Source organism: Stylophora pistillata, chromosome 1 (assembly GCF_964205215.1).
Source record: "Stylophora pistillata chromosome 1, jaStyPist1.2, whole genome shotgun sequence".
Classification (NCBI taxonomy): Eukaryota; Metazoa; Cnidaria; class Anthozoa; order Scleractinia; family Pocilloporidae; genus Stylophora; species Stylophora pistillata.
This window is the reverse complement of record NC_142519.1, coordinates 54,674,946-54,699,112: the sequence shown is the minus strand read 5'-3', so window position 1 is coordinate 54,699,112 and position 24,167 is coordinate 54,674,946. Positions and strand designations below refer to the sequence as shown.

Below are 24,167 nucleotides of genomic sequence, written 5' to 3'. Positions count from 1 at the left end.
TGAGCTCAAACTCAGCAATTTTATTGACATAATTTCAAGTATTTTGTCTCGAACAAGGGAACAAAAGTGATGAGTTGGATGACCAAGCGAGTGAGAGCGGTTTTAAAAGATAAGTCGAGCCTTCTTGATAAACAACTGAGACAATAGCCAAAACAATCTAGACACTTCCACGCAGTAGACAGCAACGGAGTTAATTGATTTGTTACGTTATTTTTATCACTCACCTTATTTCGTGCTCTTGTCCTAAGTAGCATGACTGTCGTAGTTATACTGCGAATAATTAAGGACACTCTTTGGAGTTTGGTTGCATACCTAGTTTTCCGGTATTCTTATAAAAGAATTCTTCATGTGGAAAAGAATCATTTTGAAATTGGCTGTTTGGGTTTTCTTTGAAAGCTTTCAAACGTCCCTTACAGCTCGGCGAGTTTCGTAGATGGAAAACCAAGCAACCTAAGTAATAAGAAATACGAGTTACCATCAACTGTGGATCGAAAAGCCTATGCTAATGCTTTAAAGTTGGAGCTAGAGATGACATTCCTCAACTATCGCATGAATCATTCGATTGATAAGGTCATCAGAATAATTTCACTGGTCAGTGCCCGCTTCAGTAAGTTATAATTTTTCGCCATCCATCATGGACCTGCATCTATGATTTATCTAAGAGAGCAGTCATAGCCTTCATTAGATAACAAAGCAAAAACGAAGTTTTCTCATGGTTTAAATTTTTTGCTTAACAACATTAATTTCTCTCACATATGTTATCTAGAACACCATGACTGTTGTTATTAAGGTCATATCCAGAGAATATTTGCTTAAAACACAACAAGACCTTAATGTAGCAGTTTATGATTAAGTTAGACATTGATAGGCCTTGAAAACTCAGGTCAAGCATGTAAATCAATCAGATTCATGCGCAATGAGAATTTGCTCCTTACGGGTGATATTTGTGTGACCAGAAATGCGCAAAATCCAATTTGATATAACATGTTTACAGCCTAATAAAATACATTGAACAAAATAGGAACTTAGTGTTAACTTAATTAGTTTTCTGACGAAACATTTCAGTCGTAAGCCCACCATTTCATAGTCCAGACTATTTTGAATAATTTAGACCATGCGTAGGGGTTTAGAAGTGTTTACACTAACGCAAAATAAGAAATCTAAAAAAAAAGAGTTGGTGGCCTCTTCACGATTACTTCTCACACTCTTTCCTTTGGTAAGGGGTTGTTACTTTTGTCCGAAACGTTTTAGTTGAACTGCAAAACATTTCAGTTTTGAACCCCCTCGATCTCGTTTCCGTGCAACTCGCCCCAGTTTTTACCGATTATTTTGTACAGCGGCTTTTATGTTTAAGTACTTCATATATGGTAATTAAGATGTGTCAAAAATCAATATGGCAGCAGAAGTAAAATGAAAACAAACCACTCGAAGGAGCATTTTTGCCTAAGTAATGGCTCTATTTCTCGCATTTCGCATTTCTAGAAAATGACACTTTAAAAATTGAAAAGGCGACGTGTTAAGGGACGTTTTCGGAGCGAAAAAACGATTACTTTGCGAGTTAAACCTCTTACCTGTCGGATAAGATGAAGTGGCAACCGAATCGGTGCAACTGTTTCCTTGTAGCAGACTAAAAAAAAACCACGAAGGTAAGCCCTATTTTAAGCGACATGAGACAGAGGAAGTTGTAGCTATTATATAAGGTTATTGGAATGAAAACACAACGTCGAAAACCAGTTTTTTCGAACTTTTCTTTCGATTGAAATTCGGCTCGAACTTGACCCTCTCTATTTTGATGATGAGGAACGTTGAGTTTCTGGCAGTAATGGCACAAAATGCGAAATATTTCTATTTCCCCATTTTTTCCTTAATACTTCGCAGCCATATTGAATCCACATTTCAGCGCTTAGCGTGTGCTCGCGGCCATTTTGGCAGCCATCTTGTGTAGGATTTCTGGTTACGCTAACAATCGCCCTAACTTAACTCATGAACGTGTTAGATGCTAAGCCGGCTATCTCGCTTGATTTTTTTTGTTTCTTTCAGTGCATTCAAAGCAATAGATTTGACAACGTCAGATAATTAAATAAAACAGTACCTTGCTGAGAAAAAGATCTTGAAGAGAAACAACAAAAGTTGAGTACCGTTTTACCGCTGTGAGTATTCCAGCAATAAAATAGCATTCTGTTAATTATTTCAGAAGGCAATGGAAGTAACCGCTTCTTATCCTTTAATATGAAAATGACGTTACACCTCGAGAGATGAAGCTTTAGTGAGCTTCTTTCAGCTTTAATAAAGCGATGGAAGATGATGATTGTCGTATCGTTCCGATGACTTTTCATCCTTATCAGTCTTACTATGGACTGCAACCGAGATTGGTAAAGCAAAACGGACAGAAGTATGATGGTCTTTCACAGCAAAGAGGAAGAGCTCTCGGGTAATGGAAATAATTAACTATGACACGAGGCCAGGAAGAATTTAACGCATGCTAGGCGAGAGGGATATCTCTAATATCTTGAAGACGGGTGAGATCTATCATAACACGTGACCAAGGGGAGTCCAAGGTATGCCTCAACCTTCTGTTGACTGCAGTTATAGTCTTGGAAACGCCAAAAAGAACAAACAGTGGCATAATCAAAGTGACATTCATCTGGGAAAGAACAGAAAACCTTTAGTCAGACTTCTGAGCTGAACTGCTACTCACAACTACTGTTAACTGCTTAATGATAATTACGGAACTGTGAGACTGACACCAGTTGATATGAATATCGTGTTCGGTTAACATGATATTCATCTGGCTTAACGTAAGCAGTAGCGAAGCTGGCTTTCCTTTTAGTCCGGAAAATAACTACTGCCCATAAATCGGACAGCCTTAAGCTGAAATTTTTATTATTCTTCCACACTCTACTTTCTTAACGCTCTTCAAAGGCTACTAAATTAAACTGTGACAAAAGAGCCCTTCTATTTTAAAAGTTTTTTGCTAAATATTTATTGGACAGTCGTGATCGATTGATTTCGCATTCATTTCTCATATTGATCAGCAGAGTTGTGGGCTATAATTAACACCTGATAACGGAAATCACTCAGTCTCAAATACCAGCTGCCTCGAGTTACTCACTGCACTTCAAATCCTCTACTGTCAAAAATATTAAAGAACGAACTTTGACCTGTAAGTTATCACGTTAGCAGTTTACAACTACAACTGGGCGTTGTTTAGGATGTCTGTTGTGTCGTATTTTGTAATGATAGTTGCACTTTGTAATAACACTTGTCGCGCTTTGTAATAACTCCCATGCTATATCTGGGCTCCTGGGATCTGGTGTGTAAGGAAACTTTAGACACTTACCAATCGCGCACGAACGTTTTCCCAAAAAATAATCAGACGCTTCACAAATTGACTTCTTTATGTGGGATTACCTGTTGGTAATCATTCATGATGAAAGATTTGCCTATAGGAGAAGTTACGTAATACAAAAGGCCTACTTTTTAGGGAGGAATGGGGATTTGGTTAGTTTCAGTTTGTTATTTCAGCCTTTCTCTAATGAGCTTTAAGAACATTACGAAAAGTTTCTGCTTTCTCGCTTATTTTCTCAAGTTCACCTCCACTGAAAATGAATCGGAAGGCCAGAATCTTAAGAATATATATATAAAAAAAAGGACGAACAAAAAAGAAAACAAAACAGCTAGTGATGGTTCCCTTGTTCACCTCCTGCCTTTGTAAGGCATAAAAATAAAAGAACACGGTCAGGGGAAATTCTGGAATAGCATCTATATCTATTCGTTTTTTCTTAAGGGAGTAGTGTCGACAGAATATGGTCACCACCCAGTTTGACCTGTTGCTACCTGACCGACAAAACATGGAGAGAAGCTTATGGCCATGTTCTTCGCCTACCACGAATAAACTAGGAGAACAGATTCCTTTCTTAAGATTGGCAGAAGAGTGTGACAGTTTTTGGAACAGTATGCGGCAACTCAATACCCGATGCAGTTCATTAGTTATAAATAGAACGAGGTCTCTTCAAAGATCAAGTTATGGACTGATCATGTGATATAAGTAATTCTTATACTGCTCTGCTGTATTTCCACCATTTAATCTCTTATGAAAAGTCAAATATGACAGAAAAGCTGCTACTCAGTCATGACATTGTATTTTTGTAAATAAGTCCACTTTGAATAGCAGCAGGGTTGATTAGTAGTCATCCATTGTTGTTCTTTGTTTTACTGGAGAATAGCGAACCTCGTTGGAATGTAGAACCACACAGTTGTCTCACTAGCAAGAGTAACAGTTTGTTTTTTCAATGCTGGAACCCTGACTTGAGCGGAGTTGCGGAGTTTAAACTGCTTACAAATGTAAATATGATTGCCATATTTCCTTTTCCTTTAATGTTTTCCATCGTCTTGATTGTTCTCTGTTTTTCTTTCCTTCCCAGCTGGAGATCTTGCTTTTAGCTCACCTGTTAAAACTCAACGGATTCAAAAAAAAAAGAGAGAGAAAGAGAAAAATAACTAGCTAGAAAGAACCTGTTTTGAATCTGTTATGACATGAGAAAGCTACACTTCGCAGGCTCTATAGTACGTATAGATCTCACGATACATTCAAGCGACACGTTCGTCCCCTATCTTTCATCCTAAATGGTCCCAACCGCATCTGTGAAAGCCCATGCTTTATTACATATGCCATGTTCTCTTTTCAAACTAACCGCCGATCTATGAAAAGCTGATAAACGCCAGAAAATTAAAATGATTCTTCCATCTTAAGATTGACCCTTTCTGAACTGATTACTGTAAGAAGATTTACTGATCCCTTGCCTGATTGAAATCTTATCCAGTCTTAAAACAAAATTCAAGGCACCTTGTGTAATTCGCGTGATATACCCGTTGTTTTTTGCGTAAAAGGAACCCAACCATGGTGCACAGTCCTATGAACACGAACGGTTGCTCATTAGCTCCTACCGTGAACTGAGATGTGTTCTTCGCCCAAAAACATATCACAGCTTTGCGTGATAGGCAAGGAATTGATCGCAAGCCTTTACCCAGGTGTTGTAAACATTGTTTTCTGTTTACACTGACTCGTGAAAGCCAAGGTCAAGGAACGAGAAAGAACAGTCAAATCGTTACTTTAGCAAGTGGCACAGCTATATGCCTTTATCTTCTAATGTGAATAGACTTTACCAAAACAAAGCTAGATTCATTCGACAATGGGCTCATCCTTCTTCGAAAAGAATAATTACTGCCTTCAGGGAAATTCGTGATGAAATGGCTCAGTTTGTGGTAAGTTTCTCAAAGAGCAACATGCACAGCCGGTATTCTCTATTTGCCATATTAAGATCGATTTTTCCTTCTAAAATGGTCGTTTTGTTTTGTAAACTGCAAAGCAGGAGTTCCCTAACTTGTTAGTGGCTTCTCACGCACGAAATTTCAAATAGCACCTCAACGCTGAAGTAGAAGATCGAACTTTTACTGCATAGATATCGGACAGGAAAGCTATTTCTACAATAGAGAGTTACATCTAACGTTTGAAATTCGTACCTATTTCTTGGGGATGCTCGACGAACTATTTTTTTCTTGGCACGTGTTACTAGCGAGACAACGTCGCGTAGAGGGTGGTTAACGGGTGAACACGAGGAGGTAAGTAGGTTTTATAAACACGTCTCCCAGGGTAGTTTTTGTTAAATTAATTAACGCATGGAAGGCAAGTAGAATAGGGTCCTCCATGCGATATTAGCTGTTTTTTGTCGCTTTCATTCACGTTGATAAAAAAACACTAGTAGGAGGTAAATTCAACGATAAGCTTCGCTCAATCGCATCAAAATAAAACCACCGGCGATTGTTCCGTGTAATAACTAAAGAAAAGACACAATTCAGATATTTTCACTTGGTGTCTTATCAGGGGAAAAATCAAAATTCACCCTCGGAACCTTATTCGTGTGTAACTAAATAAATTCATCTTAATTAAAAGTTTACATCATTATATTTACTCACTAAAATTGTTCATGAAAACGGAAATAATGGTCAGACATATATTTCTGTGCTGGTCTGTACTCGTCGCAGCAAAATTCAACTGAGTTGCACTTAAATATCAAATGTAACTTATTTTTAGACCAAGAGATTTAGGGTGGATCCTTATCATCGTTTAATCCACGAAAATTGCTCAAAAACGCACTTTTGCGTCCAGTGATTACAGCTTTTATCATGCCCGTGTTGCCGAAATTAAAAACGGAGGTTTATAAGTAGGTAAGTAAGCTTGATCATAGACGAATGCAGTCAAATATTTCCATCTGGGATTATGCAAGCTTTTGAACGAAACAAATCAATGCCCATGATGGCTTTAACCGATTGCAATGTGGCAATAAATCAACTTAATCACGTAATTTTTAACACAGTCCACAGAAACATGGAAGACAGAAAACGTTTCAGGCCGCTTCTTTTCAGTGAAAAATTGGTAGATCAGTGTGGTTCCAAATCAAAATAACTAACACGTTAGCATTATCTCACGATCTGTGCTGATGAGTTATCTTACCAAAGGAAATATCTTTGTCAAGAGAAGACTGTTTGAAAGAAAACATTTCAGTATCAGTTATGTAATCGCGCTGAAAAAACTTATCAATTCTAAGCAGTACTAGACGGGAACTATATCCTCTCGCAAATACTGGAAGCGTTTGTATATCGGTGGATGAATGCGTATTTCACATATTGAGGGAGCGAAATTTCCTCCGAATGTTCACCTTGCAACGTGGAAAACAACGCATTAATGTAAAAGAGCTAACATTTAAAATTAATACACACGTGGCCCTTACCGCTAAGAAACTTTATTGATTAAATCAATTCCCAGACAATTGAAAGCATTATCATAAAATTTGATACATTTACTTTACACATCTGCATTGTTCGTCTGCCTAAAACAAAACTGATTTCAGACACTGGTCAGATTTCAATTTCTTTAACACCCTAAACTCTACCTGAGTTCAAGAATGTAGAAACTAATCACTTTAAAAGTATTTGCTTCGAAATTACTTTCGGCTTTTTATTCAATCCGATGTTAGCCTTTGTGTTTCTTTACTTGCCCAGTCTGCTCTAATTAACATTAAATAGAGTACACAAGCTTTCGTACAACAAAAAATGGTAGCTTTTACCCTAGATGGTCTGATAATTTGTCCACTGAGCGAAATGATAAGAAGTTAATCATTGTCCGAGCAGATTAGTCGACACTACAAATAATAAGTTAAATCACTTGAAAATATATTTTCACTTGCTTATATAAATACTTCGACTCAGCTTGAGGGTCAATTCGTTGCGAAAAAGGTAAATGAAATTTACTGAGTCCATTAAAACGCTTAACACTAACAATTTGATGATTTTGAATTCTAACTCTCCTCTGCGCCTTTCTCGAGAATGAGCATTCATCCTCTGCAAAGAGGTACTGGGCCATCGCTTTTCTCGTGATCCTTTCTTTAGAAATGCATATGTAACACTTAAAATCAAACAAAACAACGTTTCAAAGACATCTCGATGAAAGCTCTTAAATGTATAAGTGCACAAAATGCGTAACTAATCGAGTCATGATATCATCTTTCATGAGGATCAAATCTTTTTTATTGTTCCTTAGATTGCTATCAGAAAGCACCACATGACCGTCATTGTTAGTTTCCTCCATAGAAAGTTCTTTCCTCTTCTTTCACAAAAATTGTTTATCAGAGGAGTAATCCCTTGAAATCAGGTATCCTTTTTTCCAGAGGCATCATAAAACTGAATGCAATAAAAATGAAACTCTACTTCAAAATTAATCCGCAAGAAACGCAAGGCACAATGCAAGCTTGACGGCAAGCGCCCAGTTCGGAAGCTTAAAGCAAGTGGAAAGAAACATTAGTTTCAAACTCTTTTGCTCTCGAAAAAAACTATATAGCCTGTAACTGTAACAACGCATTGCCAGAAATGTAAGCTTTAAAATCCTGGTGTAACATCAAGTGTAATACCTTAAATATCACTTGACCCAAATTGAAGAAACAAATGACGCACGAGCTTGCAATAAGTAATGGTATAGATTTTCTCGTCAATGCAACTGCCGGCTTGAAATAAACCGCACAATGTTGAGAAATTTCTTCAGTTTATGTTGGCTTGTCAAAGAGAAAAATCCATGAACGTTAATCTTTGCATTGGCCATGTTCATTTTCAATCCACTCGCTAATCAACCACCGCCCACTTGAAAATATTATCACATTTTTTACGCCTTGGATCTGAGAACATTTAAATTAGTTACGCCTTTGAGTACCGCACGATAACAACTGCTATTCTTTCAAAGGGTAAAAGAGCTCATTCAAAATCACCGAACCATTATCACTTACTTTGAAATTTCACGTCGAACACTAGTAATCTGGTGATGTCTCTTTCTGAGTATTTATTAAAAGCTCCTTCTCAAAAGGTAAAGTTCTTATCCTTTTGTACCATGAGCTTAACGCAAAGTTAACCATTCAATGAAGAAAGGATTAAAACAACAAACTCCCTAATTAATCCTTTATTCTAAATGCAATTATCACAGATAAAGCGTCTTTTCGAATCAGGTGACCCTAAAGAACAGTGAGAATAGTGCTTCTTGAGGGACTCTATGAATGACTTGCAGTGTGGCCTTTTGTTTACGCCATGTGCTTTGTCACAGAACAAAGGTGTTCATTTGTTTACTTAACATCAATGGAGTCTTTCTGCTCACAGGGTTCGCGGGGTGAAATTTCAATTATTTCATTTCTATTTTCGGATTAATTTATCACTTCTGAGTTTAGAAAGGTGACAGAAAAGTCCTTTCTAATTGAGGCTCTTGGCGTTTCTGTGTTCTCGTATAACCTGTTTATATCCTTGGTTGACTAGCGACGACGTTGAAAGGTCGCGTTTGACTGAGTGCCGATACACGCAATTGACTCTCTCCAACATTTCTTATGCAAAGTTTAACAAAGCTTTCAGAACCAGCTGAAGGTTTAGGTAAACATGTAACATGACGACATGTTTTTGCTAGTAGAATCCGAGGAACCTATTTTGTTAAATTTCTTTTGGCTTTCATAGCCAGTTTGTCAATTTTTAAGGCGAAAAATTGATCGATAATCCAGCATTTCTCTTTAATGATACTTTGATTCAAGAGGATGGTATCAAATCACTGCGGCCGAGTCGCCATTCAAGCATGAATGGAAACTTTGGACGTGAAGAGTACATCTTGAAGCATATGTTGTTTCTTTTCACACTTCACTCAGCTGTCTTAAAAAAAAGATTGGGACAGCGTGCTCAAGAAATCAGAATTAAAATATTTACTCAGGTTTTTCAGTCAAACATTTTCCTGCATTAGACAAGTTTTCTTTCCGTGTAACTGTTAAAACTTGGGGTCTGTATTCAGTTCCCCTCGATTCCTCACTTCTGTTCAGTGCATTGGCCAGACTGGAAAATCCAAGAGGCACCTCCTCGCAGTAAGACATCGACCATATGCGAAATTAAAGCATACAATAATAAAGCTGCCTGCAGTCTTAATTTCTCTCACACGTGCTCGTCTAGCTTATGGCTAACAGCTGTTTCTTTTCGACTTCCCTGCACTTCATCGGAGCACGAAAAACATCTGTGTGCCCGGCTGGCCAAATTTATATTTAGGTCCATAAGTTCTATTGGAAAACTAGATGGCAAGGACACTTTCAAACAATAATCTTCCGTAGCTAAAAAAACTAAGTTAAATAACTTAAAAAAATGCTACCTTTTGCTGTGAGAGTTTTCTCCATTTATCAAGAACGCCTGCGAGGGTGTGTTGTTTAAGAGTCACCTGTTAGTTAGTCACTCCACGTGCGAATCTTGCCGGCAGAGCAGCATATATACCGACTGAAAAGAAATCTTTACTCTCCTATATTAATGTAAGTTTGAAGGAAATATGTTGGAGTTGTCTCCTTTATAAAACTTCTCGGGACAGAGAGAAACTCCATCTGGTCTGGAAGCACAACGTAAGGATCCAAGAGTTTGATTTCCGCCTTAAAATATATTTCATGGTAAGAAGAAGGATGAAAAGGTGAAGAAGTGTAGCAGTCAAGTAGACAAACTACATAAAGTACTAAAGAAATGGGTTGACCGGTAAATCAGTTATATAAAGGGCAAGGCTTTACCATTTTATTTTACTACTAAACTTACATGTATATCTTGGATAGAATACTCGGCCTTAAATAGACGTGACATCCACGAGTCGATGGCGACTGTCGTCTCTCCTTTTTTGTAGCTTTGGAAACGCAACACCAGTTGCAATCCTCGACGGTTCTGTACAAAAGAAGGCAATCGTATTTGGCTCTACTCTAAAAGAAGGTTACAGATATGAAATTAAAAAAAAAGGAAATTAAAATTTTAAAAATATATATTTTTTCCAGCTAACATTTCCATGGCTGTCATGTGTCATAAACAAACTTTTTTCAGCAATCAAATGGCAATAAAGGTGAAAACCTTTGTTGTGTGACTTTCATTGCTTCTAAAACTGCACAGAAGCTCTCCCGAGTAATCCTAATTGGTTTCCATTGACATTGTTGCATCCCCATTTCACAACAGACGGTGTGTAATGTTGTCAAGATATTCATTTGAACCCAGAAATTCAAGTCAGTTCTCTAGTATCTTTAAGCAGCATAAGTTCAACTAAAAAACTGTTAGGCAAAACGAGTCGCGGATCGTAGTGATAATGTTAAGTCTTGTATTTGGTCCCTCACTGCTTTCAATCACCATAAACCTAAATTAAATTCTGAAATTCATCCTTGAAAGGCCATGTTGAAGAATTGTTTAGTTAAAGGTGACATCCGATATCTGGATAATGGATTGATTGGATTACCTAAATGCAATTCTCGTTTTAGTCCTTTTAACAGTAAAAGATGTCACGCCAGTAACTTTTAAAATCTGAGGAACGTTTACCTTTCCTTTGACTTCTTGGGCGGACTATTTTTTAATAGAGCTTCTTAGATATTACTAGAAGACTATGTTAAAATCTGAAAGAAGATTGTGACTTTCCAACTAAAAGATCTGTAAGTTGCTTAAGTGCAATGCTCGTATTTCAACCAAAAGTGGTTGAAAACGTGGTGATGAATGGCTCAAAGATGACAAAATGCAAATTGCCTCAGGTTGTTTGTAGTGGTCGTTCATTTAGCAGTCTACTCAACGTTGAGCCTTGGGGTTTCAGATTCACATAGTGATTGTGCCAATTAACGTGACGTGTTCGATCCAATTTCCATAACAACTCAAATCGAGGTTTCCTTTACGGCAATCTAGTGAAAGCGAGTTTGACTTTTCTTCAGCGAGTTTTGATGTGTGCCGGGAGGAAAGATGTAGTCGAACATGGAAATGGTAAATTATGAAGTTAAATTTACTGCTTTTGGATTGGGAGCCAACTTTGATTATTACTCTATTAACAAAAAACTAACCAAATCCATCAGTATTAATAAATATTCGAAACTTCCAGATAATCTGAGCGTGTTACCAATGATTTGGCTTTTCTGATCAAACCAGCTAAGCTCTTCTCGGAACATTTGTTTTAATATCGTTGAAATGAAATCATTACACTGTTATAACTAAAGCATGTAAATAATGACATTCGCCACGTTATCAAACTTTTAACGGTTTGTCATAAGCCATTGCGAGGGTATTGAGGGCTAAGGAAAAAACACGACACATTCTGCAAAAAACTTAGTTGCAACAGCGCCACAGGAATCTAAAACAGGTTTGCTTGCGGTCTCGGTTGAATTGGTGCACGATCGTTTCAATTCAATACGTAATGTTTGCTGAATAACACACATGGTTACATTCTCAACTAAAAGTTAGGCATGCAAGTGCACGTGTTAATTGGCACCGAGATGTTGCAAGGAACAGGCTCGAGGCTTTGGGAAGAGTAAGGCCGGAACAGCGACACAAACGTTTTAATGAAATGTACAACTCGACTCCCACGATTCAGCACAGTGCAAGAGCCTTTAAGTTTGAGATTTCCTCGTTAATTAGGTATTCCCTTAACTTTTTTACTACCGCGGCAGGGATCAATATGTAAGTTCTCTTTTTAATATCAATCCATATCCCGGCGAATGTGTGATGAGAAATATACAAGTTTAGACAATTTGGAGGATATATGAATTTCAGGATGGAGAATTTTGTGGTCTAACTCACAAAATGACGACGAAAATTAAAACTTTTCCTTGTTATAGGATACTTCCTAAAATCACTTTTCATTGTATCTGCGGTGTTTTCTTCCACTTGACGTAACGCGAGGCGCCTATCCAAGTATAGTTAATCGTCAGTTATAATAAATAAATAGATGAGAGCAATTTTCAACAGTCAAATTGTGAATTGTTGTCTTTAAATCTGTCACCTGTTTAACCTATAACACAGGCTTGAATTTGGATCCGTGAAAATGGGAAACAAAGGCTTGGGTTTGTCAACTTCATGATTCGACCAGTAGTTTTACAAGGAATCCTCGGAAACGTGCACATTAGTTTTTATTGATAACGCGTTATAAGGAAAGGTTCTTCTCTTGATTTCGTAACTACTTGTAAAACATATTAACAACACAGTCCGCTGGCTCTTGCATTTAGTTATCAAAGTCTTCTGCTGTATGCAGCAGCTTTGAAACCCAAGATCTGTGGATCTTGGTTAATGGAACTCCTGTTTGGTACCTGTCCAAGTGAAAAAGGAAACGCCCCCTTGAAGTTGCCTAGCTTTAAACGAGGTTATGTTTCAAGTCACTTAAGACATTCACTTTGTCAAGCAGATCTGACAAATGCTTATTGGAACCGCCTCCTGGTTAGCTCAATCGGCTAGAACGCCGCATTGTGTTGTGCGGGAGGTCGAGGGTTTGATCCCCGGCCGGACTAATATTCATGGTCTTAAAATAACCGAGGAGAATTCGCTACCTTCCTACAATCAAGAAATATATAGATATTCTAGTCTTCTCGGGTAAGGAGGAATGAATGGAGGTCCCGTCTCCTGCAGGGTTAGGGGTAGGAGACGTTAATTTCCCACGCACGAGATTACTGTGTGATGGATGTCCTCTCCTGGGGTGGAATGTGTGGGGGGAAAAGGTGAGGTCGTTACATGGCTGCCAGAGGCGCCTGATAATTCTGACGTCCGATCTCAACCTTAGTAACACTGTAGACCTTAGCAATTCAGCCTATGCTGCTATTAAGGTATCGAATCATTCACTTCACCTCACTAAACTGTGGATCTTAAAAGCGTCGACTAATATTTCATGATACAAAGTTGAATATTTTTAAAATTATTTTAGTCAATTTTTCTTCAAGTAGTAATGTTTAATTAGCATACCACTGCTACAAAGTTGATCTTGTTATGGTAGAGATAGAGACCAGGTGGCTCCCTAAGACTGAGAAACAATCGCCAAAGAAACAGAGAAAGAAAAAAAGTTCGGGAACTTACTAAGTTTTCAAAAGGAAATTTTTTTTTTCATTATTGCTAATGATAATAAAAGAACGAAGTAAAATCTTTTTACAAGCTTAATGCAACCAATACTTCACCAATAGATCACAGGCCTTATTAAATTCAGTTGTAGAAATAATGAATAAAGAGAATATTAAATTTGTGAGAGACTTTCGAATTGTTTCATCAAACCGCCATTAAGAGTTCGTTTGTGTAGCTTTCTTTGTATTCTACAATCGACTGTTGCATTTAAAGATGAGGCTTACAAATTTCCTCAGACTCACCTGAATATAAACTATCAACGACATGTTTACTTACATGCAACCAAGCAAATACTATGAGCGGTCGCCGACATCGATAAAATGATGTTGCTCTCATTAAAATAGACAATCTCATTCCGTCTTTTTCGTGAAAGTCTGCAAGACTACTAGAAGTTTGAAAATTTAAAGAGGATCAAATTGTAGCATTCTCCGTCAATTTGATGCCACCGCCACAAAAGTGTTATGTATTCAAATTCTACAATTCCATTTATTTTCTATACACCACCAGTCACCAATGACGAACCAACCTGCAGTCATTGTCAAAGCCTTTTGTTTTTCACATTGTCTCTCAATACTGATGCGTTTTTCTATCAGTCGAAAAGGCGAGCAGCTAACCCAAATACAAACGTCCTCTCATGATAAACACGATCAAAAAATTAAAAATATATAGATCGACCTCTTTCCTTTCCAAGTTAGGAATGAGCCCCAGTCTGGCCACTGATAGTGTGCGAGTTACTAATACAACTGTCTCCAATTGGATAATCGGTTCCACGTGTTTTGCATCCGTAGTTTTATTTCAGAAGACATATGTATGTAGCTTATCTTAGAACGTTCAGAAAGGACTGAGAAGTAGTAATAATGAGGATAAACTATTCGTTTTTTATGCGCTTTTTTCTCAAAACAGACAAATAGCAGCAACATTTTAAATAGTAAGAGTAGAATTGTAACTAAACAACGTGTTTAAAAAAAGTTACAGAGAGTGTGAACAATAGTGTGTTTATCTTCCATTCTATTCGCTTCAAAGAGCAACTTTGGACTGTGTGAGCAAGAAAAAGCGGGTGATTTCCCTAATGAATTTAGGTTAGAATTGAAGTTGGCTTCAGAAATTTAGGTTGAGGAAAAATTCGAAAAGTAATTATCACCACGTCTTATTTAACAGAAATGAGGTCTAGTTGATTAAATCTTCATGTTCAGTTAGGCAGCCATCACTAAGGGTGCTAAAGGCTTTTGTAGAGGCTCCATTCATTCGAATTTGAAATACGCCCCAAAAAACGTTACAAAACACATAAATAGTTTTTAAAATTTCTTCTGTTCATATGTCATCTAAAAATTGACTACACTTTGCAGTTAAAATAATGAGAACAACAAGAGGCATTTGTAGTTTTTGGAAGTTATAAACCATTCGTACCTCCTTTCATTTGTAAGAGGTGAGCGAATTGTTCCAATCCTGTCTTAACGTTGCGTGAATCGCGTTTAATACAATTTCAACAAAAGAACGACAGTGATTTCTCTCGAGATTTTAGGGTTTCATCCACTCTATTCAAACGAAATCATTTTACAAAAAGCTGGAAAACAAAAGGGATTTAGCTTCCTTGAATGCACAGTGCACGACTTGAAGAAAAGGGCATATGCTACACTTTCGACTTCGTTCTGTGACAAATTTAATTCAGAGAAAAGTAAAACCAAAAAAAAAAATAATCGATAAAACAAGCAATCGGATAGACATCTTGAAAGTCTTCAAAGAGGAAATGAAGAAAACTGCCTCTCTGATCTGCGACTGGTAGTTAAGAGAAGACCAGCATAAAAGCCCTATGGCACCTTAATTGAAAAGCTCATTGATAAAATTTATTTAGATGAACGCAGATTAGTTCTGAACAGAGAGATCGCAGGCTAATCGCTTATAACTAAATTGTGATAGTTTTGTAAAGAGAGCATAAAACAAATAGTTCATGTTATAGTTTTCACATGACTTACATGTGCAGTTCTATCGATCAACATCTTTCCTTAGACGCACGGGTGAGAAAAATGTGACCGTTTCTACTGAGTTTTACGAATAAGGACAGACGAAAAAAACTGAAAACACTAGCCTCTCTTAACACAAATTATCTTTGCGTGAAATAATCCCATTAATGGTGAGATCTAAGTCACATATCATTTTGAATTCCTTTCTAAACATTCGTATTCAAGAAAAAGAAACAGAATAGTGTCTGGTGGCAAGACTCCGACAGGTTTCGTTTTGTGTTATCAACGGGCTTTTGTCTTCGGTTGCCGTGTCGAATTGAACACGTTCTTTGAAATAACAAAGTGAGGCTGTTTGACAATGATAAAGTGAGTTCGAGCTTCATTGTGAAATTACATATCTTTTGACAAGGGAGTTTACATGATAGAATCGCTCTGTTTGATAAACGCCTGGTCGGAGTATAACAGATTGTGCCTAAATTGCTAAATCGATCCACGAAGCCAATCTACCCGTAATTCAAGATGGAAGAAGTCAGCGAATTGGCCACGCTGACGGCCATAACGATGACTACAAATTCAATTGGTTTATTGTTTTTATTGTATGAATAAACACTTGAATAAGCTACTAAACTATACAACTTGGTTAATCTTTGTTAAATTCATCTTTCAATATGTCCATTAAAGCGATGATAATTCCTTTAGACCCGGTATATAAATACAACTTACTACACAGACTCACCTCTGCTTCATAAACTTAATTTGTCCCAATAAATGAAAAGTAAAAAAAGTTACAAAGGGCTAAGTCTCTTTTTTAACGAATATTAAAGTACTTTAAGTGATTCCTATTTTATCAACACTAATGTATAGAAGTGACCATCTCGGCACGGTGAAATTCTGTGATTACGAAACGATGTCGATATATCTAAAGAACAAAAACAGAGCAATTCTTACTAATAACCAACATCTGGCCTCATCATAACAAAATCCATAGACGATCTGGGGATGCCCGTTCTGCTGTCAATGGCAGTAGGGGCGTGAACTAAGGATGACGATTCCGGCAAAACGCTTCGATGGTGAACCACATGTCCAACTTGCATAGAATGTGACATGGAGGGGTGATGGCTTGAGTAAGCTATGGGAGGTCCGCAAGAGATTTCTCTGCCGACGAGCGGTAGATGGGTCGAGCAAGCTCCTTTTATTTCGGTCATAGGCTGCACAACCGGGTAATGAGGAGCGAAATGGTACGGCGGAGGAGGCTCCGCTAATGTACAGTTTCCTGAGCAATTGCTAAAAATAGGACCTGAAGGCACCAAATGGCCCGGCGGTAATGGGCTACAAAGCGACGAAGGAGGCGGATATCCCATCCCACTCATGTCGTGATAGCCATAAGGATTCATGCTTTGCGTTTTCAACTTGGTTGTTGCCTTGGGTTTCCTTTTAGGTTGATATTTATACTCCGGATGGTCTTTCTTGTGTTGTTCCCTGAGTCGTTTCGCCTCGATCACGTACGGATCTTTTGCTTCGGGCGAGAGTGCGTTCCATTCAAGTCCAAGCCGCTTACTGATTTCAGAATTCAACATTCGAGGGCATTCCTCTGCGATGCGCCTTCTCTCTTTGCGCGACCAAACCATGTATGCATTCATGGGCCGTTTTATGTGCTCACTGGGTTTTGTCATGTTTTGTTGATCTATTTTCAAGTGGTACAGTTTCCAAAACGTCGATGCGAATTCACCGCCAAGTGGTTGGTAATACAGTGAGTGCGGTCACCCTGAGACGTTGGCTTTTATAGGTCGTCCAAGCCTCTCGTTTGTGGATAGGACCACTTGGAATGAAAAGAAACCACGTTATGAACAATGGAGGGCCTCAATGAGCTCCCACAGAAGTGGTTCATAATAAGAATCTTGACGGGTATACATTATTGATTTGGTAGAAGAATGGGTTACCCACATGAATTTAACGAGCAAGAGTTCGATAGAACAATAGAAACTAGAGAACGTTAATGAATAATTAACATGGCACGATGTGCTTGTAAGATGAGTAAATGGGGAAAAAGACTGGTGGTGGGAACTCCCATGGACTGAGTGAATTCATGGTTTGAAGAACTGTTTTAAGGACGAGTGTTTCCTTCAAACGTTTTATTTATTAATTTACAATGAGGAAAAATATCTTGTCTGGTGCGCCAACTAATACTTAACGGTTCCAAAAATAAAGTGACTGCAGATCTTATGAGACGGAATAAAACAGTCGGATGGTTTTTGGCAAATACGCACGGCGCCGAGGATATCTAAGATTAGCCTAAGAAACACGCTGTCTGCTGTACTCATTTGCATTAAAGACGTCCTTGTTTTGACTTTGAATGAACAGATAACAAAAACAGTTTTGCATAGGAAGGAGTTGTGTTTACAAATGACCCACTGTGACTTGAAAGGTTGAAAGCTAGTTTTTATTTAAAACACAATATTTAACATGAGGCTAATTTTCCCTGTTAATTCAGTACTGTGGGGCTTATCGCTACTGTATGAACTGGCCCACACAAAACAATGTATCGAGACCTTCACAATCCCTATTCAAGGTACGTTAGTTCGCTTTTAATTCACGCGGACAAAACCAGTTTTAATTTGGAATTGTTCAAGACCTAAACGGTAATAAAATTTAGGAGAGGACCACAAAGGCGTTGTTAAAATTGCACTCTTTGTTTCACTCAAGCATGAAATTTGTGTTACGAAAGGATGTCAAGACATCAATATACACTTTTTTAAACCTCTTCATTTTGACTTTAAAACGTCGTAAGGCAGCGGGTGGTTTTTATTTTCCTTTTCGGTTGGTGTGACAAGAGCCATTTTAATGCAATTTTCTCGGCTTGTCAAAGGTTGAATTTCTATGTTCTCTTGCTATAATGAGGGCATTTCAATTACTGTGTACACAATACACAATACCTATACGAACCTGTATATCGAGCTAGACGGGTGTATTCAAGGCCGCACTGACGCATGAATCAGGAGCATTTACTTATCAGACGTTCAAACATTATCCATTGTGAATTACGAAAATGCGCGCATCCTTTACACAATTTGCGTTAAGTAGATTAACACTCAGGTTTATATCTCGCGCGTGAGGCGGAAATCTACATGCCCGCTGGGCACTTGAAATAGTGAAAAAGAATCAGCTAAGCGTAAACCTGGCTCAACAAGTTAACAAAGCGGGCTGGAATTACATCTTCATTGAAGGATCAGATATGAAATTTATAAAGGAAAACACGTGCCAGTTCTACTTTTCAGCTGGCGGTTTCCGAAAATTTATCCACTCCCCAAAGGCAACGAATATCCCTCTTTGTTAAGACGGTTTGATTCGGCGAAATAATAGGAAAGAAATTGCATCTTCTCCTTTAGTGATTTGTTTTCGAAAATATATAATACTTGCCACTTTTTCAAGCAAATCGATTTCCGCAAGACAAAAGCGAAGATAATTTTCTGTATCTACTCGGTACAACATAAACAGGACAATATTGGCTTTTAAACGCGCCATTAAAGGCCTCGGTGTATGGCAGGTGTTAAGATCGTGTTCCCATGGATCGAGTTATAGAAATGCCACAATGGCCTTTGTTTTAAGATCCGCTACGAAGTTTTGCCAAATTCACCAAAACAACTCTCACTCTGAGCTGCGAATGGAACGTGACTTCGGTCAAGAATCATGTGAGGAGCAGATTGTTGCTTTTTAGTCACCATAACTGTAAATATCTTAACACAATGTCAACAGAACACATAAATATAGACAGCTCTCGAATGGACACGCGGTACCCCGTAGAATTTCCTTATGAAATCCACGTTGTCAAGTCGTAGGACACAACCGAGAGTTTTTTTCATTTTAATTTGGACCAACTGCTACGAGACTCCACCAGCAACTGCGGGAGGAAATTTGGCAAATGAAAACATCGAATTAAAGGGCGAAAGTCGTTTGGTATCTCACAGAGCAGATCACGTGTTTAACAGCGCGACTAAAATAACATTTTGCACACGAAAATTTTCGACTTGTGGCGTATTAAATCCCGGCAAGCTCATTCTAAACCTTGCGCCAGCTATTTCACTGGACAACAATTGTCTTCGAAAGAGATAGATCATTTTGTAAATATATTCGGCCAATTTGGAGCGTTAAGAAATGACGTTATCGATCAGGAAAGGACGAATATAGACTGATTCGACGGAACAACACGAGGGAAAAATATTCAGGTATTGTCTTGACAAAACTAATTGTATAATTGGAATTTAATTTGAATCACGTTTTCTGCAATTATTAATCTAATGTGTTGATTATTTTCCCTGGTTTTGTTACGGCTAGGTTAAAGTACACAAAATAACGCTACTTTTGAAAGCTGCTGAACAAAGGCCTCATAATCACTTATTTTGAATGCTCGAACTTTTAGAAATGTAAAAGTCTTTGTAGAAATCTTTTCCTAATTTCGTGGCCCCTTAGCACAACCTTATATGTCAGATATGATATGAACTTTATTAAACTCTACTTCCAAAAGAATTGAAATATTTCTGCTAGTCTTTTGGCAAAGTGCTTATTTCATTATATGTGCAGTCGACAGTATTATCAGTCAAAAGCTGACTACAACTTTGAAAATGTTTAATCAACATTTCACACTATATTGTTAAAGAGGTGTTGTCTTCAATGCGTAGAGACATCTCAGCCCTTGTTATTCAAGTATGCTCTCACTTCTAAAATAAATTTGTGTTTCAAAACACAAAAATCATCTCTTAAACTTGTCACCGTGATTCAAAAGAACCTTAAAGACGAAATTGTCACCCGTGCGATTTTTCGAAAATAAACAAAAAATAAACTGCACCTACTTGAAAGGGGTTGACGTAAGACTGACAGAAGCCCATAGAAGGCTCGGTAATAAATGGAACTAGACAATGGGGGGAAACCAACGACCATTTGTTTGAGATTCACAGTCGCAATCGTGGGATTGAATTAAATAGTAAGTAGTCTCTGACTAACCTGATACCAGTCGTTGGTTCGGTTAGAAACTTGGGTAGTCATTACAGATTTAAATAGATTTTTTTTTTTAATTGATATCGAGTTTAGAGATATCCCCTTACCGAGGGATAATTTCGAGACAACGAGCATGTTTGAGTACTATGTTTTGTTCATTCCCTCGTACATTCTGAAAAGGATTTTCTTCGGGTCCCCTCACCAAATTGAGAATTAAGGCGCACGAAAGACCTGTTGTCACTCGCAAGATTTCAAATTTTGGTGGTTACCCGTTTTTCGCATTTTCACTGACATGAATAAAATAAAAAATACATTTTCATAAAATATTTCAAGTAAAGTTAGCCAACATTCGTTGTTGTCGAGAAATTGATTGTATTTCTGGCGAAAGCGTCACTCGAGCCCACTGATGTAAATGGCGTCCACATCGAAAGAATTTTTGAGTTATCTGACAAAAAAATTCAGGATTGAGAGAGTTATAATTCATTTAAGAGCGCAGATTTTGTTAGGGTACCAAGTCGGCTGGGTTGCTTAAAAAAAGAGAGAACTCTTCAACGTCGGTCTTGCTTAGGAATCAGTGCAACTTTGGTAATATAACATTTTCCTTCTTTGCTTTAGATAGAGAATAAAACTCTTAAAATATCATTACCATTTACATGTTGTGTTCAAGAGCTTTATTGCGTTTTTCTTAAAACCGTTTTTGTATTGTTGATAAGAAATGCCTTGCAAAGTCTATGTTGGCCGGTTTGAACTGATGCAAATAGGTCATTGAAACAGTTTCAACATACATAACCTGTACAATTGTTTGCAGTTCATAAAAGTATCGAACTGAAGGGCAGTGAGACAGAAAACTTCATATGTCTTGTAAAAAAATCACCTAATTATCTTTTGTCCTCTAAAGACTGGATCTATTCTCACCGCGTCCTTTTTCAAAGTATAGACTGATTGGCTAAAAACATCCCTAGTAAGTGTAATTACAAAGAATACAACGCAGATTTTTATATATCACTTAGATTAGCTCTTTATATTCTTACAGAGTCGACTGAATAAATAGAAACGGTTTCATAGAGTGATGGTTCGTTGCTCTCAATTAAGGTTTCTTCTCTCTACTTTCCGACGATGAGGCTAATTTGCATAAAAACCAATCTGGCCTTCCATAAAATGGCCAGATTTCTCTATGTGCAATCGCCTTGGACGTGCTTATGACCTTTTGCAATTAAGAGTTTGTATCCAGCTGTAAAAGTGAGACATTCGTTTACTTCATAAGAATTAGTTACTAGAAAAGAACATTACTTTTCAACTTAAATTGCCTTACAATCTCTTTTTTTCCTTTCTAAATGAGGGTGAGCACAATTTATGTTTCAATTTATGACTCATCGGAAAATAACAATATTCTTTTCAGAAAGAATGAGTCTTTTCTGTCGCAGTATCTTCATTTTGGACAACCCGTTATTTCCCATTGTTTACGCTGACGTACCTCTTGAATAATCAAAGGTTTACAATGACCCACTTCAAAATATGACAATGACAGACTTAAAAACGTGATATATACCACTATCAAGGTTTGTTTAAGCGTTTTAAAGAAACTTTTATATCGATTTTTGTCACTTAAGCTTCAACGCGGAAAGGATCTCAACAAGAAAATTGAGTTTGCCACAGAAATGAAGGAACAAAATAACGATGTAGTGCATATAAAATGCTGTCTTTCAACATTAGATAACATAACAGTTAAATTTAGAACGAAGGCAGAACACGATCAAATTAAATTCTGCGACCAGTTGTATGAGATTCGCAAACCGCGTGCTCCGCTTGCACACTAATTCTGCGGAGCCAAAAGAATCTCACTTCCTCTCTCCGTAACTGCTAAAACTATCTTTTACGTTGAGTTCATAAAGTTAGGAGATATTGTCATAAAGACAGCCGCAACAATTTGAGGTTCATAATGTTTCTAACAAACTGAGGTATTGTTTTTAAATTCCTTTCTTACGACTCGAGCAATCTGTCTAGACAACAAACTCAACAGAAACTCACTGACCAACGATCGTGGCAGAATATAGATAAAAGCTTAATCAAGTTAAACGCTAGTTTAACTCGTAATCAACAAGTAATCATTAAAATGGATTTGATAAAGTCAACGAGACCTCCTCTTCATAAAACTGTGGAATTGTGTTGGTACAATTTAATGATAGAGTGTCATCAACCCATAATGTCGTCGGCCTCTCTTTACGAACTATCAAGGCTTAAGAAAATTCCCAAATAATGAATCTGTTATTGCAATAATCATTATAAAAAAGTTTACGGTATTTATTGTTGGCAGACATCTCGGCATCTTTTGAACTTTCCATACAATCTTGCAGTTTTTCAAACCACCTGTTCGCTGTATTGTGTTGAAGTTCTTGTGGCAACGGAATAACGTTCAAATGAAACAAGTGCAGTTTTGTTCAATTGACCAAAAAAAATCCTACCTGTAGAAGCCAAAATTAAGTTGTTAAAGCTCGTTTTCTTCAACATTGCGCTGGCTATCGGTATCGTCTGCTTGATACTTATGATATAAATTGTATGTGTATTTATGTGGATGCAGTCTTGTTTTGTGGTGGTAAGTCAGTAAACTAGTCAAAGCAAAAAAAAAAAAATGGCTGATCTCAAAACAGATAACCTTATTTGTTCCCACAATAATAAACCAATGTTTTTACGAGGTATATCTTATGTTGAAGGAGAGTGATTTCATGTAAAAATAAAGTCTAACTTCTATTCTCAATTACTGAATTTACCACGTATATGAAGTTTTTGTTCTTAAAAAGGATATTTCGTTTCAGTCAGAATGCTAAAGGGCTCATTCAGATCCCATTCAAAATTTCTTATACGTAATTGACAGACCCAGGCTGATGAAAAAAGGAAAAAAAGAGAAAAAAAAGTATCACACAAGTGAACATGAAAAGATTCAAGAGGTTAGATAAACTGAACACATTCTATTGATTATTGAAAGCTCTATTTTAGTGAATGTAATCGTTACAAAGGCTTGGCTATAGCTACACTAACAGTGTAATGACGACAAAGTGTATCGGAAAACCCAGTCTTGAAAAGATGGGGTTAAACATGTAACTGAAATCAGTGCTAACGGGAAACACTGCTACGAGCTCGAGAAACAAAGGAAATTATTTCTTGATTAATTTGTTTACAGAAAGGTATTTGGTTTGATGAGGGGGAATAGGACTTTTTGGAGTTAAAAAAGATTGTACAGAGGCTAGTGTTAGAAAGAATAGATGGAAAAACGTTAAAACATTACAAATGGTTATAAGCTTAGGAACAACTTGTACATCTTGTTTAGCTTTTTTAGCGTTTTTTCTACTTAAGATAGAATTTGTTTATTATATCAGAAAAGGTGAGGTGTTAATTTAACACTTTTATCCTTTTTGCATGCACTGATTAATATCAAGCCGCTTTAGAAGTCGGGGGTGACGAAGAGGTTATCAGCGGTTTTATTTCATCAGACAATATGACGCTTCACGCCACGAGAATAGAGGTTTTGTTCTGCTGCCTATTGCCAGCGAGAGAGGATTGGTTGGCAAACTTGTGCTATTTGACAGTACTTGGGAACAGGTGTGTAAATAAAGTAATATCAGTATCCATCGTTGTTATATTTCATCTGCTTGGTGACTCTTTCAATTTATACACTGTTGGAATAGGAACTTAAGAAATGCACGAGCGTGGCAGAAAGAAAGTACTGAATATTTCATTGTAGCTAGCGAAGTTTGCTGGTATGATTCGAGC

The 24,167-nt window shown here is 37.4% G+C and overlaps 1 protein-coding gene and 2 long non-coding RNA genes across 5 annotated transcripts; 1 reads left to right on the top strand and 2 right to left on the bottom strand.

Moving 5' to 3' along the window:
- Positions 1-1,388: 1,388 nt before the first annotated feature.
- LOC148743164 (uncharacterized) lies at positions 1,389-3,210 on the top strand. Its single transcript, XR_016002424.1, has 2 exons — positions 1,389-1,646; positions 2,041-3,210. It is a non-coding gene; the product is annotated as an uncharacterized LOC148743164 (long non-coding RNA).
- Positions 3,211-3,748: 538 nt separating this feature from the next.
- LOC111320959 (uncharacterized) lies at positions 3,749-13,892 on the bottom strand. 3 transcript variants are annotated; one of them, XR_016002423.1, is made up of 3 exons: positions 13,689-13,892; positions 10,144-10,266; positions 3,749-4,457 (listed from the first exon to the last, which is right to left on the bottom strand). It is a non-coding gene; the product is annotated as an uncharacterized LOC111320959 (long non-coding RNA). The 3 variants fall into 3 exon arrangements; XR_016002422.1 differs by lacking the exon at positions 13,689-13,892 and adding an exon at positions 10,447-11,153; XR_002693913.2 differs by lacking the exon at positions 13,689-13,892 and adding an exon at positions 10,447-11,117 and having other exon boundaries at positions 3,749-4,448.
- Positions 13,893-15,979: 2,087 nt separating this feature from the next.
- LOC111320956 (transcription factor Sox-14) lies at positions 15,980-17,311 on the bottom strand. Its single transcript, XM_022923705.2, has one exon. It carries the CDS (start codon positions 17,078-17,080, stop codon positions 16,355-16,357), a length of 726 nt encoding a protein of 241 aa, XP_022779440.1. The 5' UTR covers positions 17,081-17,311; the 3' UTR covers positions 15,980-16,354.
- Between the last annotated feature and the right edge of the window lie 6,856 nt (positions 17,312-24,167).

Bases quoted from the DNA above. Each gene is read 5' to 3' on its own strand.
- LOC111320956 (XM_022923705.2), bottom strand. From the start codon at position 17,080: ATGACAAAACCCAGTGAGCACATAAAACGGCCCATGAATGCATACATG.